The sequence below is a fragment of the Hippocampus zosterae genome, chromosome 1 (genome assembly GCF_025434085.1).
Source record: "Hippocampus zosterae strain Florida chromosome 1, ASM2543408v3, whole genome shotgun sequence".
Classification (NCBI taxonomy): domain Eukaryota; kingdom Metazoa; phylum Chordata; class Actinopteri; order Syngnathiformes; family Syngnathidae; genus Hippocampus; species Hippocampus zosterae.
This window is the reverse complement of record NC_067451.1, coordinates 40863850-40875854: the sequence shown is the minus strand read 5'-3', so window position 1 is coordinate 40875854 and position 12005 is coordinate 40863850. Positions and strand designations below refer to the sequence as shown.

The window sequence follows — 12005 nt, the reverse complement described above, 5'->3', positions numbered from 1 at the left end:
TGGAGCAAAGATGAATCCATCAGAGAATGCTAGAAATCATGTTGAACATCAAAGCAGGCACCCGCTCAACCACTCGTCCTGGCACGGTCTAGTTCGATGTCTCGTCAATTGGCTCGGATGGAGTTGCAGGGTTTCTTGATTCTTTGTTTTTGTTTCTGCCATCATCAGTCACGTTTGTCTTGTTTTATAAATGCCGTGAGTTTGGCTTGGGACTTGTGTTCATCCAAAGTGCCTTGTTTTGTCTTTTTTTATGTTGTTTTAGTGTATATGAATGAATACTTTTACATCATTTATTTTAAAACAATATGGGTCATCTGCAAAGTTGGACGTGAGGTGGGTGGGGAGAATCACGACATCCATCCATCCATCCATTTTCTGATCTGCTTATCCTCACGAGGGTCGCGGGCGTGCTTCAGCCGATCCCAGCTGTCTTCGAGCAGTAGGCAGGGGACACCCTGAACCGGTTGCCAGCCAATCTCAGGGCACACAGAGACAAACAACCATCCACGCACATTCAGACTCACACACCCAGGGACAATTTAGAGTGTTCCATGAAGCTGCCATGCTTTTGTTTTTGGAATGTGGGAGGAAACCGGAGTGCCCGGAGAAAACGAATCACGACATTCATTCCAATATTTCCCTTTCAAACATGCAATCCCATACATTCGATTGTAGGCTACGCATCATGTTTATTTTTCTGAGTACCATACGATCCAATATTTTAGGAACATCAAGGAATGTTTAGTTCACATTGTGAATGAACACTTGGGCATACTTCACAACTGTATTTTAACGTTTAGGGTAATATTTTTGGAACAAATACTTGGTACAAAAGGTTAGAGAAGGTTACATCATTTCTAATGTATTAACAAACGGTTAGTTTCATAATCCAAATTCAAAGAATTTATTTTACAATTAATTTTTTTTGTCATGGAAATACACCGAGTCCAGTGTTTGTAACGGTGTCATAAACCCAACCCGAATGGGTGGACTCTCAGAGGTCTGACCAAAGCACATGTGTTCTTGGATCAAAAAATGAAAGATGTATTCATCTTGAAAATACAACAGATGTATCACATTTTGCGACGTGGTAGTTGGAGGACCCCAAAAGGCAGGGAGGCAGGAAGGAGCAAGGTGGCTGACCAAAATGTATTTAACAAAAATGAAACAGGAATACACAGGAGAAACTCAAAAACTAATTCAAATAAAGTCCAGCAAAATCACAATAAATTAAAAGCAAAAACCCAAGACAGAAAACAAAACATGGCACGTGCACACAGCAACAGCAACAAACGGCAACAATGACCCGAACCCGAGTGGTCGTGTCGGGAGTCCTTTTAAACAAACAAACTAATGACACAATGACCAACAGGTGTGCAGCTGCAGGCAGATCCCTACAGTGCCACCTGTTGGTCACAAACAGAACCATGACAAGAAGGAGAGTAAAGATTCAATCAGAATAACCCCAGTGTGTTTCTCACTTTGAAATTACATTTGTAAACTGTTCAAATTAAAGTCATGTTCCTCTTAATTTAAAGTGCGTACCTCAAAACATTTTATTTTATTTTTTTAAGGTTTGACAGGGGCGGCATGGTGGTGGAATGGTTAGCACAGGGGTGCCTATTACGTCGATCCTGATCGACCGGTAGATCTAGGACTGGTCACAAGTAGATCTGAAAGGTGCAGAGGAGAAAAAAACCCAAAACAAAACATTTGTGTGTCTTTGTACATGTTAGTAATATATTTTTTGTGTTAATGTACACTGCACCCTAATCATCCTATCAGTCTCATTTTCACAAAAAAAATATTTAATAACTAAAATAAAGCAGGTAAATCATTAACCTACGGTGGCGCGTGACCTACGCTACCGGAAGTTGTTAGTGCTCAGCAGTCTGCAATTGCAGCTTGTGATCAGAGCTGTTGCGGTATAGCTCTTATCGTCACTTTTCTCATTCAGAGTGTGCTTTGTGTACAATTCACCGAGGGCACGGGCAAAGAATAGGAATCTAGAGAGTTGAGGGAAGCAACTTTAAAACGGTACGTGTGAGCTACGATAGTCAACAGGTGCCAAAGTGCATCGCTTGCTTCCATGTCCGGCTTCTCATCATGGCGTGTGTGTATGTGTGCATGCACGGTCAGGGGCGATCCCGAGAGGTTGGTTGATCGAAAAGTCGATCTTCGGTCCAAAAAGTTGGGGCACCCCTGGGTTAGCACATCCTCCTAGCAGTGCAGAGGTGCAGTGTTCGATTCCAGGACCCTACCTCCCTGTGTGGAAAAAACCTGTGCCCTATGTGGGCAACTTATAACACATCTCTCAGGAACAGAGGAAAACTTTACTCTCATTGTTTTCTTGAATGGAAGCTTACTGAAAAGATTCCGAAGAGAGTCTGACAACGGAACATGCATCCAATGAGAATGAATGTGGATGGAAGGCAAAGTGAGAACGGGACTTTTTTCGTTCTGAAAAGAGCAGCAAGAGTGGACATGTTCACTCCATTGTAGCCTTATTGGTAGGGGAGATAAATGCTGTTATATCAACGTATCAGTAACATGCACAGCATGAATGTAAACATTTATTTGTCTGCTTGTTTGTTTTAAATTTAAAGACAAAACTGTACGTGCTTGCTTATCACAAACCAGCGACGATATGGAATTGTTGAATGGGAGAATGAGATCCCCCAAAAATAACGATGACTACAAATGAAATGCTAACCATTCTCCTTTTATCTAGATTAGTTTCGAATAATGTTATTGTAGCCAACAGAATATTGAATACCGTATTTCTGCACTATAAGGCGCGCCAAAAAGTATTCCATTTTCTTTTGCACCTTGTGTATGGTCATAAATGGTAACATGTCGACCCCAAGATGGCTTCTTCCTGGACACATGCTTACAATGTTATTACTTGCTGTTGGTTCAGTGAACTGTGTCGCTGCTTTATTAAATAAGTATGTGTTGCAGCTCCAAAAAAAGGAGAGCGGTGGTGTTATTCTTTTTTTTAAATGCACACTTTATGAATTTTCTCAACAAATACAGTTACTGTACGTCTGTCAGTCTCTTCTTCCTTTGACTCGAGAGGCGTTCATGACCGCCGCGGAAAAACATAAATTAACAATTGCATTAGTGAAACTGGCGGCCCGGTAGTCCAGTGGTTAGCACGTCGGCTTCACAGTGCAGAGGTACCGGGTTCGATTCCAGCTCCGGCCTCTCTGTGTGGAGTTTGCATGTTCTCCCCGGGCCTGCGTGGGTTTTCTCCGGCACCCCCCGCAACCCTAGTGAGGATCAAGCGGCTCGGAAGATGAATGAATGAATGAATTATTGAAACTACGAAAATTTAAAATAATGCATCAAAACAGAAAATCAAGCGAGGAAATCACAAAATTAATTCTCTAGCCTCCCTACAGAATTTATTTTGTGATTTCCTGGTTTATGAACACAGTACACGACAAAGGAATAAATAAACACATCTAAGACAGTCCGGTCTCCTACATTTTACCATCGTCTGATCTTTCTGTAGGAGCTATGCTCAAGGAAATGCCTAAATAAATTCTGTAGGGGGCCATATAACATTTTTTTTTTTTTGCTTGGCTCTCGACGAAGGCGGACGCTTTTTGCACAGCTCCCCTGCCCTCCCACCTTTTTTTTCCCTGCTCGCCACTTAGTCTTTTGTGCTGTCTTTGTCCAACTTTTTTTTCCCTAGCCTCCAACAGTGTTTTCATCCGAAGAACTAACCATGGAATTAGTTGGCTGGTCTCTCGATGTTATCAACAAAATTTTTTCGACGGAAAGAGCGGGCAGTGGGGAGCCTGCTTGCCCTCCGGGGACACTTGCTGCCGGATACGCCCTGGATCCATGGAGAAAGTGGAGACCGGTGTGCCTGACAGTACTGTCCGTGGAGGATGTGGAAGACATCTACATCATTGGCCTTGTGATAACAGGTATGCTGCTGTTTGGTGTTGGCAGCTTGCTGTTCTATCGCAAAATTCAACCGACGGGAGCGGCTCTATTGGAAGTGAAGAAGCTGCCGGTCACTCTGGATGGCTTGGCGCGAATGTCCAACACTCAGATTCAAGTGGTGACTCTCAACCGCAATATTGTTGCGACTTTTGTGACTTTGCGGTTTTGGAGCGACTCCGCGCAATTGAAAATACCATGGAGACGTTGGAATCCATGCTGCGAAACAATTTTTGGATCTGAATGATTGGCGCCAGTGAGGAGATACAGACCAAGGACTCAAGGCTGTCTGGAATTGTTGGCGGCCGTCTCTCCAAAACAAACAACGCTATCTGGCCTTTCCCCTGGATGGAAATACGCATGGAGTCTCGGGCCCCCACCACCACCCCCCTCCTTCTCGGCCATGGACTGATAAGCCGGGACTGTCTTCATGATGAGCAGACCTAGACGAAGCAGCTATGACCTGTACACGCATACACATACACGACTGGACAAGTACACGCGCATACACATCCTTGTTATCACCGTCTTCATCGCTCCGATTCTTTTTCCCCCGTGACGTGGTTCGATAATGCGGAGCGCAACGGCGCAGCTGGTCATTTTTCGGCCGTGTCGTGGTTACCCCCCCTCCCTTCCCATTCATCCTCCCCCTTATACATGTTATGTCTTGTGACTTGTTGTAACTGTCATATGCTTATTCCTGTGCTAGGGTCTTTTTTTTATCCTGGAATTAAATTATCCTCGGAAGAGGATAGTTCGAGCGTGTTTTTTCTTTTTTTTTTTCCCTCTCCCTACCCAGCGTTTTTCCTTTCTGAATTCTGATTGTAATTTCCCCATTGCGGGACAAATAAAGGAGATATCTTAATTTTAATCTTGTACGTTATTTTGTGATTTCCTCACTTGATTTTCTCTTTTGATGAATTACTGCAATTTCGATTTTTGTACTTTCATTGAAGTAATCATTAATTTACGTTTTTTGGAGGCGGTAGTGAACGCCTCTCGAGTCAAATGAACGGCTGTGTCTCCATCTAGTGGATGCATTGTAAATTGCGCCTTATAATGCGGTGTGTGTAATATCCTCCTGACTACCAGTAGTTCAAATTTGTCCTCTGTAGAGGACACTTGTGAACCTAAATATCTCCCACCCAGTGCCTCCAATCGCATTAACTCCTTTTGTTACTCTAAAGAGGACTTTCAGTGCTTTCCAGTGATACCAAATTTGTAGGGGTTAGAAAAAGTAAGAAAATGGCTTCCCTCAGTGCAAGCACTTTTTATGGGAAGATATATGTATGCATTTATATATGTATAAATATACTGTATGTCTAACATACAGCACAGATGAAATTTCTCCCTCTTAATATAAAACGAGGAGCCGCTGTGTGTGTCTGCGCCGCTATCAAAAGAAAAGTTAACAAAAAAATGACAAAATAATACACAACACATGAGACACAATCGTGCACTCGTAACCACTTTCATGCATAAACTTTGTTGTCTGAAGCAGTTATAGATGAAAGAGGAGCGAATCAAAGTGTCCTTTTCACCAGTCGATCAAAGACGTCATGCTGCAATATGCACACGTCTGCTACAAGCTAAGCTTGAAAGCAACAAGAAGCTGTGGCATCCATTAACGAAAAAGAGAGATTGTCTCTCTTCTCCTGTCCCATGTAAGTCTGCTTCAATTCCAAGCCGCAACTCCCAGTTCCACATACGCATCGGCGCTCTGCGCTGACGCTCCTTTCTTCTCAACGTCGGCTCCTCAATCCATGCAACCATCGAGCCGCAAACTGTCCATCAGCCCCGACCTTTTCGCTGAACAAAGCGGGGCTGTGAAAATGCTGCCTACTTCAGGCGCAAGATACAATCGCCCCGAGAATGTCCAGCAACGACAGTCAAATGGCGCCGCCATTCCTCCCAGTCAAGCACAAATTCTTCTTCTTTGACGAATGCCATGGGCAAATATGCTGAAAACAGTCCACATCAGGTCCACACGACGTAACATCATGTGACAAAACAAGACAAAAACAAAAAAAAAACCCAAGGCTCTTGAAGAGCACTTGCTGATGGCTGCCATCTTTGAAAAATAAAAATGTTACTCAGTCCAGTTCCCTGTGTCCTTCCCATGCCCACATTTTTCTACTAACAATAGCTGTAACCTGTCCACGACGTCTTTTTTCGTTCCACCGGGGTTTAGCTAATGTGTTTATAAAGAGACCAACATCTCTTTAATACTTTGTAGCATTTCCCATTCGAGAACGCACCTTCTTTTCTTCGTACGGCTCGAGCAGGAGGTCTGTTCCAGTCAATCCCATAAACCTGAAAGGAAGACGCTCAATCGTGCACTTAAAATAAGTGACATGTATGGATGATGTATTGAGATTGGGGGTCTACTGTACTAGTGAAGTATAGGTTACTATTTTTTTCTGAATGCAAATTCATGTCAACAAAGACAATGCATTGTATGAAGTACTGAAATGCAATTTATTTCAAGAATTCTCACAAATCAATTACGGTATTGAAAAATAGATAAAGTGGTGAAACTCCAACTACTTTACAACCACATCATAACTTCGGTAATGTTTATTGAGAATGATATTTTGCAGTGTTATTGCACATCACATCAACACTAAACATTTCACTCAACTTAAAGACCTAAGAAAATTACACACTCATTAAAATCACCTAAGTTGAAATTAAAATTGCATTTATATGTGCAAGAGCAGTGAAGGATGCCTCTTTTGACTATCACTTGTGTATCCCATTTTCAATGTGCAAACCTAACCAGTTCTTTACAAAAACTAGACAAAAATAAGCAGATTCTCCTCACTTACTCAAGCATAAATCTTTGTTCAGAGGCGTTTATCGTTATTCAACTTTCAATAGTTCCGTGAATAAGGCTGCATTAAGGTGCCTCTTTGAAGCTGATGTCACAAAGCAGCGATAAATGGTCTGACGGGTAGTGAAACGAGGGCAAGCGGTCTGGAATTATCTGCTCTTCAGTAGGAATATCAAGCAGACAGTCCACACTCAAGGAATCTTGTGTATACCAGATATAGTCAAGCGTGCTACAGCTCTCTCCAGTCGGGCAGATCTTCCAGATCGTGTACGGTGGCTCCGTCTGTCTGTCAGCGCTCAACAGCTTGTATGCAGAGTCCAAGCCAAGTGGAGAGGATCTAAAGCGGCGGTAAACATCCTCTGAAGGCTCTGCATTAAAATCTCCACATACCACAAGAGGATTTGTCCCTGATAAACGCACATTGCCGCCCCTACTCCTGGAAGTTATGCTTCGGAGGCTCTGGAGCAAATTAGCACCTTGTGCGCTCCTCACCTTATCCCAGCCACTTCGCGCTTTCAGATGTGTGACAGCCACACAAAGTTGTTGGCTTGTTAGCTGGCAGTTGAGTATCTGCACAATGGCCACCTGGTTGGTGGGTAACATCATTGCTGACAGCTGCAGATGAAGTGTGGTCTGTAAGGAGAAGCGCGAGCTGCGATAAAACAACGCGCAACCATCAGGACCGTTGTTTTGCTCCACATCTAAACAAGGAGACCAGGGTTTTGCCAGGAAGCTACCATGATAACCTAGGCTGGCCATGATTGGCTGGAAAGTGTCATAGTAATGGTCAACTTCCTGAAGGCAAACAATGTCAGGGCGGTGGGTGAGGATCTCCTCCAAGATTAAGTACTTTCTTTCACTCCAATTGAGAGCCTCAAGAGGACAACGAATAAATCCATCCTTCCCTTCACCAAGTGCTGTAAAGACAGAAAAAAACCCCTGTTAGAACCAACTGGAACTTAGCTTCCCTTTAGTGTGCACTCAAATTAAAGCGGTTGTACCCGTAACGAAAGTGAAGCATGATTCCAACTCTTTTGCAGCCAAGCACTCTTTCGGGAAGTTTAAGGTACACAGTCAGAAAAAAAGGGTACTGTAGCGGTTCATCTTTGTTCTCAAATGTACAAATTTATGTGACGTACGTTGTGGGTTCACAATCAAACCGCTAGGTACAAACAAGTTTTCTGTACCCTTTTGTTTGCATGTAAAGGTACAAACAAAAAGGTCCAACCCTGTATGGATGCATTTCCAAAGAGCCCATGACAGCCCAAAGAGCCCATGTTTTAAATGTTGTTGAAAGATATAATCAGGAATCGTATTTTAGACAAGGGATAGGAAACTGATTGCACTTCAAAGCAACTGAAATCGGTTCTTGTAAAAAAATATATATATATAAGATTTGTTGTTAGTGTCAGATATAGTCGTACTTGCCTCCACACATAGCCTGGGTTCTGGCACCAGTTCTCTTGAGAGGGGTTGGACTCTCTTCCACGCTGGAGTTGCTCACGGTGAGAGGCGCAGAGCAGGTGTGGGCATACTCATTACCCCCCGGCTCAGTGCCTGTACATTGGGGTTCACACCGATAGACGAGAGGGTTGCCTCCGCCTTCGGGTGGGGGGATGGGTCCTGACTGTTGTTTGTGCGTACGCACCCAACAGCAGTTCAGCGTACCCACCCTTTTTGTAGTCCTTGGAGGGTGTGCTGGGGAGTACTCCTGCTGGGGACTCCCTTGTTCTGCTGGGGGACTTCAATGCTTACGTGGGCAATGACAGCGAGACCTGGAAGGGCGTGATTGGGAGGAACGGCCTCCCCGATCTGAACTCGAGTAGTGTTTTGTTATTGGACTTCTGTGCTCGTCACGGATTGTCCATAACAAACAACTTGTTCAAACATAAGGGTGTCCATATGTGCACTTGGCACCAGGACACCCTCGGCCGCAGTTCGATGATCGACTTTGTGGTTGTATCATCGGATTTGCGGCCGCATGTTTTGGACACTCGGGTGAAGAGAGGGGCGGAGCTGTCAACTGATCACCACCTGGTGGTGAGTAGGCTCCGATGGTGGGGGAAGTTGCTGGTCCGTCCTGGCAGACCCAAACCTATCGTGAGGGTTTGTTGGGAGCGTCTGGCAGAATCCCCTGTCAGAAAGAGTTTCAACTCCCACCTCCGTCAGAGCTTTTCCCATGTGCCGGGGGAGGCGGGGGACATGGGAAATGGAGCGATAACGTTGTTGGATAACAAGGTTGGACTAATGTGCCTGAGACCACTTGTGTCAAACTCAAGGCCCGGGGGCCAGATCTGGCCCGCCACATTATTTTATGTGGCCTGTGAAAGGAAATCAAACATGTCTACTTCTACAATGACAAATCTGTACCAGAATTTCTACTTCTCATGTGCAATAAATAGGTGAGATATTGTAAGATTTTCTTGTTAATTCCCCTAATCACTGTAACTTAAACAATCGTTGAATTAACTACTCTGGACTTCTTAAATGTTTTCACAGTCATACCTGCCCTCCAAGGAAAACTACAATGTGGCCCGTGACAAAAAATGAGTTTGACACCCCTGCCTTAGACCTTGTCTGGTTATGGGATGATGAAATTAGAAATTTCTGACTTATTTAAATCAGGGGTATTGGTCAAAATTGCAGATTTCAGAGGCCTTTCATTTTAAAATGCAACATCAGATCTTCAGGAAAGTATACCTGGAATGACAAAGGATACCTGGAATGACAAAGTGAAACGCTGCAGAAATGCAAAAATCTTGTACACTGTCTTGTAATTCAAATATATTTGCCTAAATCAATGTATTTTCCATCTCTTCATAATTTAATTTAATCCTAATGAAGAGGTTGTAAGACCGAATGTTCATCTACGTAAATAAAGCCAATTAATTCTGTTTGCAAGACATGAATGACCGTGCAAGAGCCTTCCCGCTGTGCTTGATTATTTTTTTTGACATAGAAACAATGTCAAAATGTCACAATGTCACAGTTCCATCGATATCATTACTTGAGTGAACACAGAAATGAACAACCATTCGCACTCACATTCACACCTAGGGACAATTTAGAGTGTTCAATCAGCCTGCCACGCATGTTTTTGGAACGTGGGAGGAAACCGGAGCACCCGGAGAAAACCCACGCAAGCCCGGGGAGAACATGCAAACTCCACACAGGGAGGCCGGAGCTGGAATCGAACCCGGTACCTCTGCACTGTGAAGCCAACGTGGTAATCACTGTACTACCGGGCCGCCCATGGTAATTTATATTTTTGACCAAATTATGATGCCAATTTTATAGCAGTGTTGGATATCATATTGATGTTGACATGACAACAGATGCCCACTGGGATGTTTCTTGTGTATTACTCCTATTCTATTCTAATAGTGCATGATGGTGTTGTCTCTGGCGTGTTCTTATATTTATTAGTTTCTGTTTATAATTCTTCTACTTAAGTTCAGCATGTTTAGTTCTTAAATAAAAAAAAAACGTTTTTAAAACAAATATTTTCTTGTATATGCATTCTCAGGCCAAGTCAACTCAAATCCAGAATTAGATAAATGGCCAAGTATGTAAAACACACAAGGAATTTACTTTCTCAGTTACAACCCATCCAGATGAACACAAACAAAACAATGACCAACAGAGGGAAACAAAAGGGCCTCGCAGTTTGCTTGAAAGCACCCCGATACCTGAGATGTGAAAGGGAAATATGATACTAGGGGGCTTTATTTAGTGAGTACATTAAAACAACCAACCACTGCTGTATACAAACCACTCTACATGGACCAAAAAGAATTCATACAACAACAAACAATAAAACTATTTAATCACAAAGACAGTAAAAAACACAAAAACAGTCCAACTTAAATCAAGTCTCAAGTCAAAAGCCAGAGAATAAAAATGAGCATTAAGACAAGTTTTACAGCTGGGCAGCAAGGGGCCTTGCCTAACGTTCAGCAGGTCATTTCAAAGACAGGGACCGGCAATGGAAAAGGCACAATCCTCTCTGAGCCTCCGCTTAGTTTTCGGTACATCTAATAAGTATATACCCTTGTGAGGATAAAGCAAATCAGAAAATAGATGGATGCATGGTAGATTGAATTTTTTTTCGGAACAAAGGTAAATATTTTCCTGTTGAGGCGTTTCGTAACTTGAAAATTTCGTGTAAAGAGACGTTCGTAAGTTGAGGTACCACTGTACATAGTTTGTAAAAAATCATCTGTCATCAATCATAAGCTATCTCTATAGAACAACAGGAGCTTCCCTTGATCTGTTTAATAAGAAACTAGCTGACATGCTTGGCTATTCAAATGTTGACCAAAAAAAAGAATATTTTGTGGGGTTCTTTAATGTTGATTAATTACTGTACATCCAAATTGCTACCAGAAAGTTAACTTTATTAATAAAACGTATAGGAATTGTCTTTTTCCGGTAATTATAAAACCTACCGTGCATAGAGTAACAATAGATAGAGCCACGTTAATATGCTATCAAGTCAAGTCAAGTCAACAGTATTTATAGAGCACTTTCAAACAGCCATCGCTGCATACAAAGTGCTGTACATGGAGCGATTTAGCATATACAATAAACAGTAAGACGAATCAGTAATAAGTAATAAGTAATAAGGCGGTAGAAAGCACCAAGCAGTAAAACCAATAGCAAATCTAAGTCATGCTGAGTCAAACGCCAAAGAATACAAGTGAGTTTTGAGGAGGGCTTTAAAGATGGGCAGCGAGGAGGCTTGCCGAATGCTATATCTAATAAAATTCATTATGAAATAGTAGGTGGTCTTTTCAGATGATATAAATGATCACTTGCTTGTCTTTGCACAAGGTTATTGCAATTAAAACACATCATGCAAACATCAGAAATAATTGGATTGGATTGGATACAACTTTATTGTCAAATGTACCTAGAACATAACAAATACTGCTTTACAGATGAATCTAGAAAATCAAAACTGTTCTGAGTTTTACTCAAATGAAGATCCTAATGTTGCATTCCAAGCATTTTTATCAAATTTAACTTCACAAACTGAAAGAAACAATGTAGAATGCTGTTGAAGGTATTTCCTTCTCACAGTTTTTACAATCACCTTTAGTGCCCCTCGACCCCCACCACTTTAGGGGCCCCCTCCACAGGACATGTTTAACATCAAAAGAGGAACTGTTATCTCAAGTATCTGTGTTCCTGCCATCAAACCAAATGGTGGGTAGTG

At 42.5% G+C, this 12005-nt stretch overlaps 1 protein-coding gene across 1 annotated transcript; it reads right to left on the bottom strand.

The window, feature by feature from the left end:
• Positions 1 to 6408: 6408 nt before the first annotated feature.
• Positions 6409 to 8045, bottom strand: LOC127608506 (nocturnin-like). The gene is made up of 3 exons (XM_052077656.1): positions 8016 to 8045; positions 6729 to 7726; positions 6409 to 6619 (listed from the first exon to the last, which is right to left on the bottom strand). Exons 1-2 carry the CDS (start codon positions 8043 to 8045, stop codon positions 6854 to 6856), a joined length of 903 nt encoding a protein of 300 aa, XP_051933616.1. The 3' UTR covers positions 6409 to 6619; positions 6729 to 6853.
• Positions 8046 to 12005: the final 3960 nt, after the last annotated feature.